Here is a 20313-nt window from a genome sequence, read left to right on the forward strand (position 1 = left end):
GAAGTTTATTTACATTTACACCAAAAGAATGTCATTTTTTACAATAAATATTGTGTATATTAGTAAAGAGATGTACATACAGAAAATATAAGACATAAAAAAAAACACTGTTATTCTTAACAACTTACTTGTTTAAAATCTATACAAATTATTATTATTTATACCCCATTCAATGAGATTCTATGATACAACATTTATGTTTAAAGTTTTTATACAACTTTCTTAAATATTTTACCTAAGAAAAAAATAAAACATTCAAACAAATGTCACCAAATCAAAATCATAAATTAAACAATAATAAAACTTAACAAAATACATTGCTAACTTAACTGTCTGTGTCCTTACATTTTATAAAAATATTATAATTTCTTCACAAATACAGTAAAGGGCAGTGAAAAGTCACTAAATTACAAAGTTTTCCTTAGACTATATACAATAGTTGTAAGTGTTGTTGTATTAATAGTCAAAGGTAATACTAACACTTAACAATTTTTTGTTACACAACTGGACAATAGTCCAAGAACATGTTTTACAAATTACATTTTCAAAACTAATGGTAATTGTACATGTACATTCTCAAACGTCACTATTCACGTAACTTTAAAATACTCTTCTCCAAACACTTTCCATAAAATAACTATGTGACTCGTGATTAAAAACACGCAAAACAAGGGAAAAAGGGAATTAATCCCCGCCTGAAACCAACTAGGTTGTACTGATCTTTGCGATGTCAATGTCGATGATGATAAATTCAATGAGGGCTCGTAAAACGGCATGTTGGCGTAAGAAAAGACTTTGTCAAAAGGTGGAGGTGTGAAGTGCATAACCGCATAAGGAGGGAACTGTGAAAATGGACTGAACTGGTAAGGAACGGGGGAATGGAACTGTGAGCGATACATCGACATTGCACCAGCTCCACATTGAGACACACTCTCTAAGTTTTCATTAATAGAAGCCTGTTCGTCATCAAAGTCTTTCTGGTGAGACAAAGAGACAAACCCTGAGCTCTGACTGGAGCATCGAGTCACCGGAATTTGGAATTCAAAAGATTTGTCCAACTGTAGTTTCGGAGGTGTCAAATTGACAGGTTTCGGTCTAAACATCTCATTCTGTTTGGCAGTGTAGTTCTTCATCTGAAATGGTTTTGACTGGCTTCTAGTAACTCGGCGAGGACTGACGTTCAATTTCCCAAAGCCAAGATCCTCCGGTGTGGACTCTTTGGTGGGCAACGGTTCAACACGAGAAGTAGGCTGTGAAACAGCAGATGGAACCTTCGTGGGGAGTGGTTCACTTAGTTTAGGATTCCTGAAAATATAAGTTAAAATTGTGTACATTGATTGCAAAATTAACAATACATAGTAAAGTGATTTACGGAATGAATTATCTTTTAAAAAGTGATTACAAATACAAAATGTTTATGATGTTCTATTTTAAATTGTATTCTGTTAAAAATGTACATTATGCAATGATGATAACATAATTAACAGCAAGTTTTGAGAACGAATCATTACACACATACTCCTAGAAGCAAATATGATTGGAAATATGGTTTAATTGATAAATTAACTGGTTTTACTCTGTTGATATCCTCAATTAAAAAAATAACACTTCAATGACAAAGATATCTACACGATCCTTGTACAGTTGAGTCCTGCTACTTTGAACCCCGCTATCCCGAAAATTTGACTAGTAAATTTATTATCTATTTATTTTTTAAACATTCGTATGAAGCTAACTATGTCACCGAAAATGACGTTCAAGCTAGGGATGTAACAACAAATGTCATCCACTGCAAATGTTGAGAAAACTCGCAATGTCATCTAGAATGTTGAAGGAGCAAGAACTTTGCAAAACCTCTTATAAACATTTGTTGTATGTCTATGGAATTTTGTTTTCAGGGTATAATGTCTCAAATGTTTAATTACAAATGCTAACTTAATTTACAAAACTAAAATAATTCAAATTTGTAATCTTTCATGTAAAAAAGAATATTGTAAGTTGACATCCTGTATAATTGATGAAAACGCGTAGGTTCTTCATTGTGTTAAATTCTAGTAACTATGAAAAAAGTACCTATTTTATAAGTAAATCGAAACATAGATTTTGTTTTGCACACCTTTTATTCACGTCATACAAAGCACCATAAACAATACCTATACAACGAAATAACACCGTTATCATAACGCAAAGTGGAAAAGTGCAATATAAGATGCAAGGTATCGAAGTGTTTTAGAGAGCTTGGCAGCCAGTGAAGTGTAACATCAGATAGGCCTCGTAAACAGCGAAATATTGAACCATCATTCGCTTATGTTCCACTTGCTTTTTATGACCAAACTTTAGCATTGTTTTACCCTGACTGTGTATATTGATATACATTGCAAATATGTTGATGCTAAGTCCACAATTTAGGTAAGCGAATGAATTATGAATAAACTATAATATTTTATTGTTATTTTATGCGGATATTTAAAATGTGTTTTGCTTAAAAATAATAGTTTAGGTACTTTAAAATAATATATGGGACGAGTAAAGGGAGGTGTAAGTATTCGAGTGCTAACGGCAATTTTATTTCTTCTGGTACTTGTATACAATACTGTAAATCGTTGTTGGATTTAATATTATTTTCGGATTTAATTGAGAGTGTAATTTTTTTATCATATTTGTCCACACTGTTTTGGGGAAACAACTTAAAAATAACGCTGGAACTTCATTGTTATAGCAATACAACTTTTAACTTTAAGGGAAATTGTAAAAGTGAAACAAATTTGATTGCAATGTGACGCCAACTAATTGAAAAACTTCGGAGAGGCCCAATTATAATTTCAGTTCATTCGGAAGGAAAATTTGAATTTTAAATATATGTCAGATGTCAAAAGTTTCTTTGGTTTTCTGTTCTGTTTGTTTTTTCTAACAAATTACATTATTGTTAAGGTTATACCGTTTGTTGTTTTACACTACACACCTTCTTCAAGTGATGAAAACCATAAAGATTGGGTTAAAATACGCACATAGTGGCGTCCCCATCTTAAATAATTGAATTGAAAATTAGAAAAAACTAGACTTTTTAAACCACACTTCTATTTTTAAAAACTCATATAAAAACTATTATGACAACAACAAAACAAAACCATATGACAATTTAAATTAGTCAAAAGTAAATATGCATCATATCAACAGACTAGGAAATATAACATCCTCCCACCGAGTAGTATTACTATGTCACCGAAAATGACGTTCAAGCTAGGGATGTAACAACAAATGTCATCCACTGCAAATGTTGAGAAAACTCGCAATGTCATCTAGAATGTTGAAGGAGCAAGAACTTTGCCAATGCTGATACATTATTAGGGTAGTTAGTGATATCAATGTGCTGGGTGAAGATTCTAGCGATTGAAAGTTTACATAACCAGCAATATATCCAAGAACGGTGGCAAATAGCATTAATGTCAGCAAAATTTAAGATGTTCCCGAGAGAGGCTGAAGAATCAAGCAATCATTCTACAAAAGTCAAAGTAGGTAGTAAAATATAACAGTGAAAGTTGGCGTCCTCTTATGTCTCCATGACAATAGAGAAGCTGAATTTGCATCAAATAAACAAGTATTATCATTCATTGATTCGAGCTTTAGAAACATTAAAATGTTGTGAATTTGGCAACATTGTAATTATCACACTGAAATATTTTCATTATCTCTAGTGATATGGCAATAACACAAACATCTTTCGCAATCACAGCTAACTGACGTTATCCGTGGTCAAGACTATTTCACCATAGACATTATCAAAGAATTCCAGATCCCCGCTAATCTACACAGGGTTTGGTCCCAGATAGTTTGGAACAGCACTGTGAAATAACATAATGTATAATAATTGCTGAAGTCAAGCAATTAATGGCTTTTGTAGCTAAATTGTATGAATTTGTAAATTAGTATTTTTTGGAAAAAAATAAAAAAATAAAATTAGCAGGACTCTTGACTGTAGTGTCAAGAAGTTGATAAGATCATAGCAATAGGCCTAGATAAAACAGGTCTGATATTTCTATAAACAATCCAAAATCTCAGCTTAGGCTTCTGATTTATCAAAGTAATCTTTTTTATTTCCTTTTTACTCCCAAACAAAAACTGAGAATCACTATGTAGTCCCACATTTTTCATTTTACCTTTAACGGATAAACTCATATGTGACCAAATCAAGCTAATATCAACTTTTATTTCTACTTTTTCACTAAAAACACTTTCGTGTGAAACGACAAGTACAGTATCTAGCATTTATTAGTATAGCACTTATAATCAAACTATACACTTACTTCGGCTTGTCAACCTTTTCATTAAGTTTTTGAAACTGAGCTGGTTTTTTGGGAGCAGCTTCAGGTCTGCTTTCAATGAGCGACGTGATCAAGAAAACTATGCTGGCTAGTGTCTGAAATAAAAATTTAACGTTATCGTTGGTGACATAATACCTACAGTAGACGAACCCAAAATGTAATAAAACCAAAACCTCATACAAGAGTTGTTGGAATATTAGTTAGGACAACACGGTAGCATCAAAACATGAACTCTAGCAATCAATGCCAAATTGCTTGGATCTGTTACTACAATTAGAAAAGTTTGTAGTAGAGTCTTTATTGACTTTGGGTCCGTCTTGGAGGGGGGAGGGGTTGGGTCCAGTAGTTGAAGTTTTTCTAGTTATGAATTTCACTAAATATCTCTAGTGCCATGATAATATTTTACTTTATATCACATCACAATTTCCCTGCTATGACAGGTGATTAGTCTTTAAAACTTGCTTTTTGAGTCAATGGTAAGTTAATTCAGTCAACCTTAAAATTTTTTTTTTAATCTGTTCATTTTTAGCATTGATTCCAAAAATGATAGCCTAGTATTTTTTGCAGAAAAGCACCGCTATCGCGGAAAAACAAAAATAAACTTTTTTGCAAAAAAATCATGTTGGTACTCAATCTTTGCGGAATTTCATGACGAATTCATTGGTGTATTTTTCATTACGATCCAACATCTAATAACCTCGCAAAAGACCGCCAACTGTTTATAACGCTGAAAACGGAAAAACACTTTTTTGTCCAAAAGTCATGATGTGAGTACTCAAATTGTGCGGAATTTCATGATGAATTCAACGGTGTATTTTCCATTACAATCCAATAACCATCCAAGATTGATGTTGTAAAGAAAATGAAGTGCAATTTTTTTATATAAACTTGGCTTAACTTGAAGAATTAAACACTGTAATAATTTATAAATAAAAATACTTTTTAAAAATGCTACGTTTTTAAACGTAAGATTTAAAGAGAAAAAGTGGGGCGCATGCTAATTTACAATTAACTTGACCTATTAAACTATTATGATTTATTGCATGCGCCCCACCTTTTTCCTTTTAAATCTAACAAGTATTTATTCTCTCATCATATTTATAAATTATTTTATACTTTTTAGTGCGTTTAAAAACGTAGCATTTTTAAAAAATATTTTAATTTATAAATTATTTTCAAATTTTTAGTCTTTAATGTGTAAATATGTTAAATCTATTTTATATGGACTGTTAATACATCACCAAAACCTTATTATCAGATGTTTTATAAACATATTTATAAATTATTTATTTTTTATTATTATTATTTTTTCTATAATTATAAAAGAGGATGTTTGTGTATATATATATATATATATATATATATATGTTTGGCAGTGATAAACTCAGACACCACTGAACCGATTGCCACGAAACTTGGTACATACGTGTAGAATTTCATGGAATAGGTTTATACACCATCAATTTCGTGATCCGTCCAATCGGCTCCGCCCCAGTGGCTTTGGAGTTTCCCATGTTAACCTTATGAGAAATGGAATTAATGAATCTTAACAGCTGTTTCAATTAAACAAGTTGGTTCTGTTCTATGATGTTCAATAGCATTAAAGTTACAAGGATTACCAACAGGGTGCAGCACTATTATTTCTTTTACATTTATGACAACAGCTAATTTGCAACCAAAAGGTGAGTGAGCGTAGCGAACGAGCTAACCTGAAGGCAAGTGAGCACAGCGAACGAGCTCCAACCTAAAGGTGAGTGAGCGTAGCGAACGAACTTCAACCAGTACGTGATTGAGCCATGCGAACGAGATCATCTTGAAAATTAAGAAGTTAAACATATATATATATGTTTGGCAGTGATAAACTCAGACACCGCTGAACCGATTGCCACGAAACTTGGTACATACGTGTAGAATTTCATGGAATAGGTTTATACACCATCAATTTCGCGATCCGTCCAATCGGCTCCGCCCCAGTGGCTCTGGAGTTTCCCATGTTAACCTTATGAGAAATGGAATTAATGAATCTTAACAGCTGTTTAAATTAAACAAGTTGGTTCTGTTCTATGATGTTCAATAGCATTCAAGTTACAAGGATTACCAACAGGGTGCAGCACTATTATTTCTTTTACATTTATGACAACAGCTAATTTGCAACCAAAAGGTGAGTGAGCGTAGCGAATGAACTTCAACCTGGAGGCGAGTTAGCTTAGTGAACGAGCTAACCTGAAGGCAAGTGAGCGTAGCGAACGAGCTAACCCGAAAGCAAGTGAGCGCAGCGAACGAGCTCCAACCCAAAGGTGAGTGAGCGTAGCGAATGAGCTCCAACCTGTTTTATTTGTTCATTAACATATTTATAAATTATTTTATACTTTTTAGTGTGTTTAAAAACGTAGCATTTCAAAAAAATATTTTAATTTATAAATTTTTTTTAAATTTTTAGTCTTTAATGTGTAAATATGTTAAATCTATTTTATATGAACTGTTAATACATTACCAAAACCTTATTATCAGATGTTTTATCTTTAAATTGAAATGCTTGTTTTATATTTTTAGAATATCTCGGGAGCAGAACCTGTACCTCCTAACCTCTGCTCTTCTAACTGTCAAATTTAAGTATTTACAGCTGACTTAAATTAATTGATATATTTACATTCTTTCAAAATTTGAACATAGAATATTTGGAAGCCCATGAAAATATGAAAATTAAATGATATAATATTGCATTGTCATCCATTTGTGAGCTATGTTTCAAGTTTCAAGTCTCTAGCTCATCGGGAAGTTAGTATTAAATTGATTGCAAAATTTGTACCGGACAAGAAAGCGAGCTAATAAAAACGTTTTAAAAAGTTAGTTTCGGCTGAAGCTGAAATGATACAAATTTATTACTGTTCTTTTGACTGTTTCAGAACCATCACTTCTTTTGAACTTAAGTTATTTAAAAGCACATAACAAAAGTTATAAGCGCTACAAAAGTTATAGCTACACAATTAAATATTACACAAGAACTTTCTATTATTTTTATAGAAACCATTTACTAACTAACCTGCACAACAGAAATAAGGTGGTCGATTTTCAAAGGTGAGTACGGCAACATGAGAAGAATAGTCCACAGGAACAAGTTAACCACAGAATTAGCATCTCTCATAAAAACACAGTCTAAAACCTGGACCCCTACTCCCAGCATGGGTAGTAGGTAAGGTGGAACAGCTGTAAGGAGATGTTTGATCAGCTGACTTGTGTAATCAGCTGTTGGGTAAGTGTTGACCAGCTGATCCAGCCAGCTGTGAGGCAACGTTGACAATAATAAACACACAGCCAAAGTAGCAATGGCTACCGAGTGCAGGGGATGGCGATGTTTAGCATTTATCTGTAACAAACAATAACTGTCAGCAAATTCAGGGTGGCTAGTGAAATCACATTGAAAAATTCCCTGACTTTTCCCTGACAATTCCATGATTTTTTTAAACTTTCCCTGATCGACAAATTCAAAATTACAATTTAAATACTAATAAATTTTTCAAAAGGACTAATATTTAAATCTGAATTACAACCTATGTTTGTTTACGTGAAAAAAATACATAAAATCTATAGATAGGCCTACAGGCTAGCTTATATTAATACTTTAATACTTTTATACTTTTCTTTGAAATGGCGACCATACAAAGTAGGTATTGAAACTTTACAACTTGCCTTAATAAAATTAAACTGAGTTTGATAAGATGATACACAGTTTATTACATAATTTAATTTGTACAAAAACACAAAATTTATTTGTACAGACATATTTCTTAGTTTTTACCCACACGGCATACGTACTCTCACCAGATTGACCTCTCCTAACAATTATTAAAATTATTTTAAACATTTTACAATTTTCCCTGACTTATGACAAAATTCCCTGACTTTTCCAGATATTTAATATTCCCTGACATTTCCAGGTTTTCCAGGTCACTAGCCACCCTGAAATTGGATACGTAATACACACTCACTGAGACAACTTAAGATTCTTTGTCACCCCTTTTTACTTTAAGTGTTAAGTGTTAAGTGTGTTTAAGTTTTCCTTTAACCCTACAAGTGTCCATAATAATAGTTTTATTTTCTTATTAATTTTTGTTTTGGTAATGGTATTAATGTTGGCCCATTTATTACGCAATCGCAGGGTTTTATTAAAACGTATCTTAGAAACTTAAAAACACTCTAAAGTATACTGCTTTATATATAATTTTGTTTTGAAAATTATGGGCTTCAATGTAATATATAAAACATTACAAAAAAATTGTCAACAATTTTCGTGGGGTTAACATTTCTCAAAAATTATAAAATAAACGAAGAAAAATTATGTTTGTGATCAATAATTTTTACAATTTTAGGTCTACAAATATTTTAAAATAGCCACTTTGTTCTAAATTTTATGAGGATTCCAAAATATATTAATATAAGGAAGTAGGTTTGCAAATAAATAAGTTATGGGTGAAAAGCAGATTTCGTACATTTAACGTTAGCTAAGAATGCATTTTGCATAGCCTAACCATAGCTAGGAATCTGGAGGATAATTTACATCAATATCACTACCTACCTACTTCTTCAGGATCATCAACCAGCCCTTCAAAAACACTTAAATCTTCTTATAATGCACCACGTACATCACTACTTTTTATTTTTAACACTAAAACAATGATAAACGTAATAAAACACATCAGTTACCGATGTGAGGTTAACCAATTTGTTTACAAATACGCACGTCATCTGTCTGCTACAATATGATTGGAACTAAAATGAAAAGCGTCTAGAAACAGACATCAGGAGAAAGCTTAGAATCTGCCGAAAACAACGATACCAATCTCGATCCAGTTCAATCTGATCCAGTCAGTCCCAGAGCCTTTGCCATAAACGATGTTTGTGAGTCGCAAAAGCAACGCAATAACACCACAGAGGGAGTGTTGTGCAACACTCGGAGGGTTAAAGCTCATAATCTAGCGGAGGGACGATTGGTAATTATAAAGGTATTGGTAATACCTTTTTGTTTCAAGAGTTTGCTTACAAGGATCCAGTGATAATGACCAACTTTCTTTTAACGGGTTTTAATGTGGATTATAAATTAACAGCTGATTCTTTAGTTTAATGTTTAACACAGTAACACTATAAACTAGATACAAAACGGTTTATGAAAATATATTTTATTTTAAATATACAACTTTGATTGATAATTTGAACTTGGTTAAAGTAGGTAAATAAACTCTGTTATAGATCTACGATAAAAAATTTAATTTATTGTAAATTCCTAGTTTTATTCACCTAATTAACTGTCAAACAAACTTAATCTGTGAGGTAAAAGGATAATGCATTATTTGTTTTGGCTCCGAAACAAGTTTTGAACCCTATTAAAATGTGAAATTGTGTGCGGGTCCCCCTGTATCCTCTTTAATTAAGGCCTTCTGTTTAAGAGCACTGTAGCTAAATTTTCTTATAGACTAAGCTTACTACACAACAACGTTTATCATTACTTTTGAGACAGAAACAACCTAGGTGCGTAATTTAGTTGAATATTATTAAAGCACATTGAGTGCAGAGTAGAATGAGACAATCCGTCTTGTATTTAGACTAATATCAGCTGTTTCTTTAGCGAGGGTCATTTAGTAAAAGCCAAATATTAAAGAATAGCTGCACCGAAGATGGAACTGGCAATCTCATAATAATGCAATACATTTTGGTTACAGCAAATTTAACCATGAGAGAACTATCTGTATGATGAGAACATCAAAATTATCCAATACTTTTGAAACCCTGTGTTCAGGACCATGAAAGATGAAAGATACCTGAGGCTGGTCCAATGGTTTGAATGGCTGCTGTAGATTACTCATATAGAGTTCTTGTTTCTTCATCAGAGTTTTGTCTAAAACTCCCTGGCATCGGGTACAAAGCCTATAAACCCTCTCTAACTGGTCACTGTAAACATGTTTAGGCTTTTCTACAATTTGCATTATAGTGCAGTTATAAATCTTACTTGTTAAATGGTTTAAAAAATTCAAATATATCTTTAAAAAAATACTAATACTCTTCAAACTGATGTGGCACATGAATAAACTGGACGGATAATAGATTAGCAATGGTGGAATTTGTAATAAAATAATGAGTCCGCACTAAAGCAAGCTAAAGCTTAGTTGGGTGTTTACAACACACAAACAAACTTCCCTCACTAAAGTGGGTTGGTTTAAATAACCAGCTGCAGTGAGGTTGGGTTTGGTATATGCTCAGGATTTTTCCAACATTAGAGTTCAAATTTGCGACCAGATAGGTTAAATGTTCACGGTTTGTATTTGGGGGGATTTTAGCCAGTATGGGAAAATATTACTGAAAATTTGTGTGAAATATAAAGAAAAAATGTTTCATATAGGCCTACAAACGTAACAAACCATGCACACTAATGTCTGCAGTAATTGGCCACGGGATGTCATAATCCACCTTCAGATATAAAATATTCACCTCATTATTTTATTATTACATTTGAGAAAGTTTTCAATGAGACAATTAACGTTTTAACTTTTACTAAATACTGTGAAAGCATAGTTCAACCTAGTTTAGGCATAATAGTTGGTGAAACGTAACAAATTTATTAATATAGGCTAACAGAAGTGGGAAGGATTTATTTATTAGGCCTCGCGCTTATAGAATAGGCTAAGACTGGTTATGGATACATACATCAAAACTGTGTTAAAATGTTATAACTATTTTAACTCAAGAAAGAAACATTACCTGTACAAAGTAATTTCCTCGTCATAATTTGCTTGGTTTATGGGGACAAACTGTGCAAGTTGTCTAACCTTTAACTCGAGGTTTAAGTTGCAAAATCTACACAAACTATTAACATTAGGAATCTTCTGAGTTGATTTTGTGCACCATAATCCAGAATTAAACTTCTCGTTGAACTGTTCAGTCAAAACTCTATTATAGCTACCATCCTGAAAATCATGAAAAACTCACAAGTTATTCATTATATAAAAGAGTAGGCCTATCGAGCTAAATCATCATAACTTAAACTCAATTTAAGTCAAGCATTCCTTATGTAAAACAGACAAAAAATATGCAATTGTTTACAGAAATTGCTAACAGAGGGTTCCATAGAAACTACTACCAACATTAGTGATTGGTGGGGTTAAAATCAGAACTTCAAGACAGAAGAAATCTATATACCTAATTTAACAACAAGTGTTCAATTTTTAAGTAGCCTAATTAAATGGATCAAAGTTAGTAATTTAGGCTATTTGATTTTTTAAACACCTAATAGATAGACATATAGACTTTCAGATAACTTGGGATACACAACTTACATTCCTATCTAGTATTTAAGGTTAGGTTTTTTACTCTTGTATACAGTAAGCACAAGCAGTCTGGACTCGCGGTTCCGTCTCTACTAGCCGTCCTGTGTACATTTCACCCACCCCCTCCACCACGCCTAGCCATGAAGGCAGCTGAACAACCCCAAAGCCGTGTGGGTAAGATGATTTTGGAAATGAGCAATAAACACCCCCCTACACCCCGGGCCCTAGCGAGGCCACACGCCCAGACTAAATGTGACTACTGTACATTGGTTACTCTATCCTACTATCCTACTAATATTATAAAAAATGAGAAAGTTTGGATGTATGGATGTATGGATGTATGGATGTATGTTTGTGACAAGTGATCGCGAAAAATACTGGTCGGATTGGGCTGAAATTTGGCATGATGATAGCTCACATTCCCGATTAACATATAGGCATATTCTTATTTCAAAAATCCTTTCGGGCTCCGCCCCAGTGGCTCTGGAGTTTCCCATGTTAACCTTATGAGAAATGGAATTATTGAATCTTAACAGCTGGTTCAATTAAACAAGTTGGTTCTGTTCTATGATGTTCAATAGCATTCAAGTTACAAGGATTACCAACAGGGTGCAGCACTATTATTTCTTTTACATTTATGACAACAGCTAATTTGCAACCAAAAGGTGAGTGAGCGTAGCGAACGAACTTCAACCTGGAGGCGAGTTAGCGTAGCGAACGAGCTAACCTGAAGGCAAGTGAGCGCAGCGAACGAGCTCCAACCTAAAGGTGAGTGAGGGTAGCGAACGAGCTCCAACCTAAAGGTGAGTGAGGGTAGCGAACGAGCTCCAACCTAAAGGTGAGTGAGCGTAGCGAAAAAAACTTCAACCAGGACGTGATTGAGCCATGCGAACGAGATAATCTTGAAAATTAAGAAGTTAAACGGGGCAAAGCCCGCGGGTTACAGCTAGTAAGTAATAATATTATAAATGAGAAAGTTTGGATGTATGTTTGTGACAAGTGAACGCGAAAAATACTGGTCGGATTGGGCTGAAATTTGGCATGATGATAGCTCACATTCCCGATTAACATATAGGCATATTCTTATTTCAAAAATCCTTTTGGGCTCCGCCCCAGTGGCTCTGGAGTTTCCCATGTTAACCTTATGAGAAATGGAATTATTGAATCTTAACAGCTGGTTCAATTAAACAAGTTGGTTCTGTTCTATGATGTTCAATAGCATTAAAGTTACAAAGAATAACCAACAGGGTGCAGCACTATTATTTCTTTTACATTTATGACAACAGCTAATTTGCAACCAAAAGGTGAGTGAGCGTAGCGAACGAACTTCAACCTGGAGGCGAGTTAGCGTAGCGAACAAACTTCAACCAGGACGTGATTGAGCCATGCGAACGAGATAATCTTGAAAATTAAGAAGTTAAACGGGGCAAAGCCCGCGGATTACAGCTAGTGAATATATAATATAAATTGGATGTGTTGCTAGTCTAGTGGTTAACCATGGCTCATTAGCGTCTCGGACATCAGTGAGGGAGGAATGAGTTTAATTTCTGGCATATCCACAAAAACTTTCTTTTCTCGTGTTGACCTCTTGTGAAATGCCACTGGCAAAGGAAAAAATACCCCCGCCGCAGCAAACCTGCAGACTAAGCAAATCAAATTTCCATTTGATTTTCTCTATCTTAGGCTAACTTAATGACATTAGGTTTGATTAGTGTCTAGGTTTGCTGCTACAGGGAGGGTAATAACGTGTTTAGATAAATATCAATAAGTTTCCTTATCTTGGTATGAAATGATTTTTTTTTATCATGCTCTGTTCAACGAACAACAATTTGGTTTCAGGGCTGGACGCTCTACTAAGGGGGCCATCGATGGCATGGTCCGCACAGTCTTCAATTGTTTTTAGAGTCGAGAGGCTGCTTGTCCACTTTTATTGACTTAAGCAAGGCCTTTGATTGTGTTGACCATGACATCCTCCTCCAAAAGCTGGAATATTATGGTATGTGTGGTGGGGACCTCAGCCTTTTCAGAACATACCTTGCTGACCGAAGACAGGCAGTTTGCATAGGCAATACCTGGTCCTCTGTCCTATCCTCTAACTGTGGAGTACCTCAGGGCTCAGTATTGGGTCCTCTCCTGTTTCTTATTGCCATCAATGACCCGTCCTTCAGCCTCAACTGTGATGCATATTTGTATGCAGATGATACCACCATTCTAAGTAAGGGTATAGATGTAACGCAGCTTGCAGCTGCAGTGGAAGGTAGCCCAAGTTTGACCTCTGAATGGTTTTCAGCAAATAAATTCCTTGTCAACGAAGACAAGACACAGTCTATGCTATTTAGCTTGCGGCCTACACCTCAAATGGGAGGAAGCTAGCAAAAACAATTCAAATGTGATGTTTCATGGAGTAATTGTTGATCCCCAACTGACTTGGAACTCCCAGGTACAACATATACAAAACTAAAGTAGGCTTACTTTTTTATTTAAAAAATCAAGGAACCTTCTGCCTCTAAATCATCTCAAAAATGTTTATTTTGCACTTGTCCAGTCAATTCTAAGCTAAGGGATAATTCTTTGGGAAATAGCTCCCACATCAATGATGTTCTTGTTGCCCAAAAAGAGATTATTAGAATTAACTTATATTCAACAAAGATCAAAATGAACATTGTAAACCATTATTTGTTAACTTTAACGCTTTGACTGTGATAAACCTTTAAATTTATAATGTATTGTTATATAGTTTTAAGTTGCATGAAACCTTTGCTCTAAAGGGTGATTTTCATTGCTTTGACACTAGGAAAAGAGAAAAACATTGACATTCCTTTTACAAGACTTGAAAAGAAGCCATATTATTATGGGTAAAAAGTTGTGGAACAAACTATCGCCAAGAATAATTCAACTCCCTTACAACAGTTTTAAGAATGCAATTTATGAATGGCTTGTCAGAAACCCCCTGTATAAGATTGATGATTTTTTGCTTTACAACCAATGACATAACCACATATGATTATCTAATTCCAGCCTTGAATGACTTTTTCAGCCTGTCTATGCTTATTTGCTTTTGTACCATTATTTATTTGCATGATGTGTAACTTTAGACGTGTATATACACAATTATTTATTATTTTTTTAGGCTCTTCAAAATTGTTTAGAGAGAAATTGAAAAATTTCATGTTTTGAGCCGTCAAAAATCAGAAAAAAAAATTTTACCTCCACATAACTTATAACCACATTCCCATGGTCAGATTATGCTGGTTCACAAACTCATTTAAGTTTGTCCCACCCTCATATTATAGCCAAATTTCATCAAAAACGGACAAAAATTAGGCACTCAAGTTATCGTGTTTAGGGATGTATTACATAGGCCTATTATTGATTTGCATATCACAATTTTGCAGGTACTTAATTCTTGAGCATCTACTTCCTTCTTAGCTTAGAACTTAACAAACACCATAGTTTAAACACTGTTGTCCATCGGCTATATTTAGGTTATTTTAATATAGTATTAAAATGGGCCTATAACAAACTTACCGAACAAAATCCATTATATTGATCACAATGTGGACAATACCAAGAGTTAGCACTGTTGTAGGGGACACTGGTGTATGAGTTGCAAAACCAGCAATTTACTTTGATAGGAAACCTTGTCCTGAAAAGAAATAGAGTTGTAAATTGTAAACAGAGATATGAATAAAAATTGGGCGAAACTCTTATATCTTACTCCATTGGATTAGGCCTAGGCTATAAAACAATAAAAGTAGGCTATCAATTCAATTTAAAACCTAACTTGTACTAACGTAAACCAAAACGAAAACTTTCTCCCCAAACCCAAAGTCGGATAGGATCAAAGTTTAAAAACTGTAAAATATATTGTTGTGGGCCTAACATAACCCTGAGGGGGGCCTAACATATGCCCACATTCCAGATTCTCTTAAGTTATAAGCCTAAAGTGTAAGGCCTTGCCTAGTGGGTAAAAAAGGAAATGATTAATTACATATTTAATTTTGAGATTAGGTTTCCTTAAGGGGATACACCACTGAAAAAATACTTTTTTTGAAATACCTACGCATTAAAAATGTCTTAACTATTTTTCCTAGTGTGTAAGCCTAAGCTAGAACCAAAAAATAAAAAATGTGAAACGGCCAAAAAGTTGTCACATACAGGCTACAGCGAATAAAAACTGTTTTTTTCACGTTTTAAGTTACCATGTTTCACTGCTCACGGTCTAATTTTGAAAATAATTATGTAATCTAAATATTTAGGTAGATTTATCATGGTAGCATTAGGGAGTGGTTTATAAAAATCGTAGAGTAAACATTAGACTTTTTTTTAATAATGCATAGGCCTATATACTTATAAAATTATATTTTTAACCTTCCGAGTGTCTCTAGTTTTGGCCTTAATGTCTGCCTATTTTTTGCGCATTTGCAAGGTTTTATTAAAACGGATCTGAGAAGCTTAAAAACAATGTTAATTATACTGTTCTATATACCATTTTGTTTGGAAAATCATGGGCTTCAATATTATACATAAAACATAAGGAACATTTGTTTCAAACAATTTTTTTTAGGTAAAAAAAATATATTTTGGAAAATTAAAAAAAAAAAAAAAAAAAAAAAAAGTTTGCGCTCAATGAAATTGTATTTAAATTATAGGCCTATAAATATTTGAAAATAGCCACTTTGTTCTAAATTTAAGAGGATTACAAATATATAATAATGTAAGGAAGTAGATTTGCAAATAAATAAGTTATGGGCAAAAAACAGATTTCAGTACATAGCGTTTAGCTAAGAATGCATAGCCTAACCATAGCTAGGAATCTGGCTGATAATTTACATCAATATCACTACCTACTTCTTCAGGATCATCAACCAGCCCTTCAAAATCACTTAAATCTTCTTATAATGCACCACATATATCACTACTTTTGATTTTTAACACTAAAACAATGATAAACGTAATAAAACACATCAGTCATCGGTGCGAGGTTAACCAAGCTGTTCACAAATACGCACGTCAGCTGTCTGCTACAATTATGATCGGCTCGAGAAAAAAAAGCGCTTAGAGACAGACCTCCGGAGAAAGCTTAGAATCTGACAAATAAAACGATACCTAACTCGATCCAGTTCAATCCGATTTTGTCAGTCATAGAGCCTTCGCCGTAAACAGTGTTTGTGAGTCGAAGCATTGACACAAAACAATATAGGTACAACGTGTGTTATGTGTCGAAGCTTCGACAAATAACACTCGGAGGGCTAAGCAACATAACTTATTTACCTCAATTCTACCTGAATATTTAGTAAAAGATCTACTTAATATGTGGTGAATATATGAACTCTCTATAGGGTAGAGTGGGGGAATTGGGACCCATGTTTTTATTTTTTTCAATTATATGTTTATTGTCAGAAAAAATGAAAATATGAGCATGCACAAGGTTTCCAACTGTAATTTGTCTTCTTATCACATGTTTTTAATTTTTTTAAATAAATGTTAGTATGAAAAAAATAATAATAATAATTTGGAACCCAATTACCCCACATGGGGTAATTGGGACCTATGCTTATAAACCCATAAGCACCTAATATTAATTTGTGGGGGTAATAGGGTTCTAAAAATGAAAACATAATAAACAAATTGCAACATACTTTTATTGAAAAAAAAATCTTTTAGGACATTACAACAGTTCAAACTTTTTTTTCCAAAACATTACACTTTTTTCTTAATAAAATAGGAAAAATTAACCAGAGCAGATAACAGCCAGAAAATTTAGATTTAAACTGTTAAAGACATGTATAGTTAAATAAAAAAAAAACTACAAGTATATTTTATGTCGAACTTTTTTTCTGGTCATATGCAAACTTTCCGGAATTTCGCTTTTTCAGCCGAAAGAATTTCTAATAAATGGTAGTTATCAGTCCAAATATAAGTTAAAATAGGCCAATTATGGGCTTAGCTCACTCTTTAAGGCCCTAGTTTCTTATTCAAGTGGTTGTAAATATTTTTTTTACTTTTCTGTAGGCTACATCTGTGATTCCAACCCGATGTAGCCACGCGATGAGACTGGTTCCCAATTACTCCATGCTGGGGTAATTTTGACCTACTTCAAAATTCTGTTTTTACACATACAGTAATACATGATAATCACCACTGCAGCCACATATAATTATTGGTTAATTATATGTGGGATTAATTATAATGTTAATATTAATTATATGTGGGATAAAAAAATATGGGTCCCATTTCCCCACACCGGGGTAATTGGGACCCATTTTTTAAAAAATTTATAAAATTAATTTTTAATTTTGTTAAAAATTTTAAAGCCCCAACAAACTATTGCTTAAACCTTTAATGTGTCAAAAAATACATTTTGGTTTGATTATTAATTCATATAATATATAAAAAATAACTCAAAATACTACCACGCTAAAGTTTTGCCACATGTTTAACATTCGGAAAAAACACGGCTTAATTTTTTTTAATTTTTAGCGAATTTCCCATTTAGGGAATAAGCTATTACCGTAGGTCTCATGGTAAGACCTAGACCCGGGACCGATTTACTTTTTCGTTTTGAGGTCCCCAGAGGCCAAAAACACCATCCGTTCAAATTCATATATATATATATATATATTTATATATGTGTCCGTTAGCGCGATAACTCGAGCAAAATTGATCCGATTTTGATGAAATTTGGTACAAACGTGTAAACCTACATTTATTCGAACGAGTTCGCGAACCAGCATAATCGGACCATGGGATCAGGGGTTTATGGGAGGTTTTATGGGGTAAAAATGGGTTTTTCTCATTTTTGACCCTAAAAACTTTAAATTTCTAAATTTCTCTCTAGACCATTTTGAAGAGCTTAAAAAAACAAATAATTTAGTATATTGAAGTGTTTTTGAATGTTCATTGACCACGGAGAAAATTAAAAAAATTGTAAATTTAAAATTCCCATGTTATTCTTATGGAGAATAAATAAACTGTTCTAGTTTGCTTGTTTATGGATATATTTTAATCAAATTTGGCAATTTGGCTTATTTCATACTAAGCTATCAATATTTCAATTGAAAAAACACACCTCAACATCTTCCCCGTAGCAGCAAACCTAACTACTCACTAAAATTAATGTTATTTAAAAATGGAAATAAATCTGAAAATTTATAGGCAATATTTTAGTAGAAATCAAGCCGGGTAAATGGAAATTCGCTTAGTAAGCAGGTTTGCTGCGACGGGGGTATTTATACATCAAACACAAGATTACAATTATCAAATAATTTATGATGAAACCCCTTTAGTATACCTAAACTTTAACGTATTTACAATTTTGTTTAAAAAATAAATAATACAAAATTTAAAAATTTAAAAAAATAGCTCCCAATTACCCCCGGGTCCCAATTCCCCCACTCTACCCTATCAATTGGTTCTCAAGATAGGCTATAAGTTATCGGTTTTTGTCAGAAAATTTGTTGAAATTCAAACTTTCGGAAAACCGCGTTTGAAAGTAGCCTAATAATAATGTGAAATTTCGGACATTGACGTGTATGCCAAAAATGTTATTTTATTCATACTTATGGTTAAGATATTAGGTCTTAGGGTACTAGCCTATACTTATTCTTGTTCAGTAACTTAGGTTCCAAACGACATAGGCCTAATCAGACCATAATCATAAGAGACCTTTTTTGACAATTTTATGATTTTTCACTAGTATTTTCAATGGTGAATCCCCTTAAATGGATTTATTAAAAAGAGTGTAGAATTCAGTCTTACCTTATTTTGTAGTAAACTTTTCCTATTAACAGCATTACAACGGAAAAGACAGCAAGTGCCGGTAAAATAAAATTAGAATTTTCAGATGCAACGCTAATGAATTCTTTGTAATAAGTTGAAAGTACTTGGGTCTCAATCATTTTTGTGTGTTTTTAAAAATCCAGTCACCTATAAGATAAGAACTAAAACTTAAAAATGATTTAACAGAAAATTTGTTGTTAATACAATGATCAACACTAGCCTAGCGGCAACATAACCTCCGAATCGCCGCGAGCCGCAAGAAAGACCGCAACGTCCGCAACTGCAACCAACCAGACAGAAACCAGACAGAACAGAACAAGAAGAACAATAATACAAAACAACGGCAGCCGCAGCGGGCAGCGCAGGAGGAGCAACACTCAACAGGAGGAGCTCAGCCATAGCCATGGCCCCCCTAGTTTAAAAAGACCCCACTAGAATAAAAAGTGGAAAATAATTTATGAATAAAAAACTTTTTTAAAACAAAACGTTTTTAAACGCACTAAAAACAAATTGAGAACCTCCTCCTTTTGTTGGTAGTGGGGAAGTCGGTTAAAAAGTAGAAAATAATTTATAAATATGTGGAGAGTATAAATACTTGTAAAATTTTAAACGAAAAACGTGGGGTGCATGCAATAGATAATTTACAATTACCTTCACCTATTGAACTAATGTATTATTATCCATTGCATGCACCCCACGTTTTTCCTTTTAAATTTTACAAGTATTTATACTCTCCATATATTTATAAATTATTTTCTACTTTTAAGTGCGTTTAAAAACGTTTCGTTTTAAAAAAGTTTTTTATTCATAAATTATTTTCCACTTTTTAGTTTTAAATGTGTGTGTGTGTATGTTTTAAGTCCATTTCAAGCATCTATATCCGATTAAGA

At 33.3% G+C, this 20313-nt stretch overlaps 1 protein-coding gene across 3 annotated transcripts; it reads right to left on the reverse strand.

The window, feature by feature from the left end:
• Positions 1-271: 271 nt before the first annotated feature.
• LOC129000758 (transmembrane protein 201-like) lies at positions 272-19690 on the reverse strand. Of its 3 annotated transcripts, none has more exons than XM_054427744.1 (7): positions 19403-19690; positions 15170-15287; positions 11076-11281; positions 10139-10244; positions 7366-7689; positions 4305-4417; positions 272-1305 (listed from the first exon to the last, which is right to left on the reverse strand). In XM_054427744.1, exons 1-7 carry the CDS (start codon positions 19540-19542, stop codon positions 591-593), a joined length of 1722 nt encoding a protein of 573 aa, XP_054283719.1. In that variant the 5' UTR covers positions 19543-19690; the 3' UTR covers positions 272-590. The 3 variants fall into 3 exon arrangements, with proteins under 3 accessions (XP_054283719.1, XP_054283718.1, XP_054283720.1); XM_054427743.1 differs by having other exon boundaries at positions 10139-10268; XM_054427745.1 differs by lacking the exons at positions 10139-10244; positions 11076-11281.
• Between the last annotated feature and the right edge of the window lie 623 nt (positions 19691-20313).

This window comes from Macrosteles quadrilineatus, unplaced genomic scaffold (genome assembly GCF_028750875.1).
Source record: "Macrosteles quadrilineatus isolate MER2022 unplaced genomic scaffold, UCM_ALF_1.0 Scaffold_8__2_contigs__length_117827958, whole genome shotgun sequence".
Classification (NCBI taxonomy): domain Eukaryota; kingdom Metazoa; phylum Arthropoda; class Insecta; order Hemiptera; family Cicadellidae; genus Macrosteles; species Macrosteles quadrilineatus.

Excerpts from the sequence above, each read along its gene's own strand:
- LOC129000758 (XM_054427743.1), bottom strand. The coding sequence starts at position 19,542 with ATGATTGAGACCCAAGTACTTTCAACTTATTACAAAGAATTCATTAGC. Across the intron at positions 10,269-11,075 it reads GAGGAAATTACTTTGTACAG|TGACCAGTTAGAGAGGGTTT; the intron begins GTAATGTTTCTT and ends ACATGTTTACAG. Across the intron at positions 7,690-10,138 it reads AACCATTGGACCAGCCTCAG|ATAAATGCTAAACATCGCCA; the intron begins GTATCTTTCATC and ends TGTTTGTTACAG.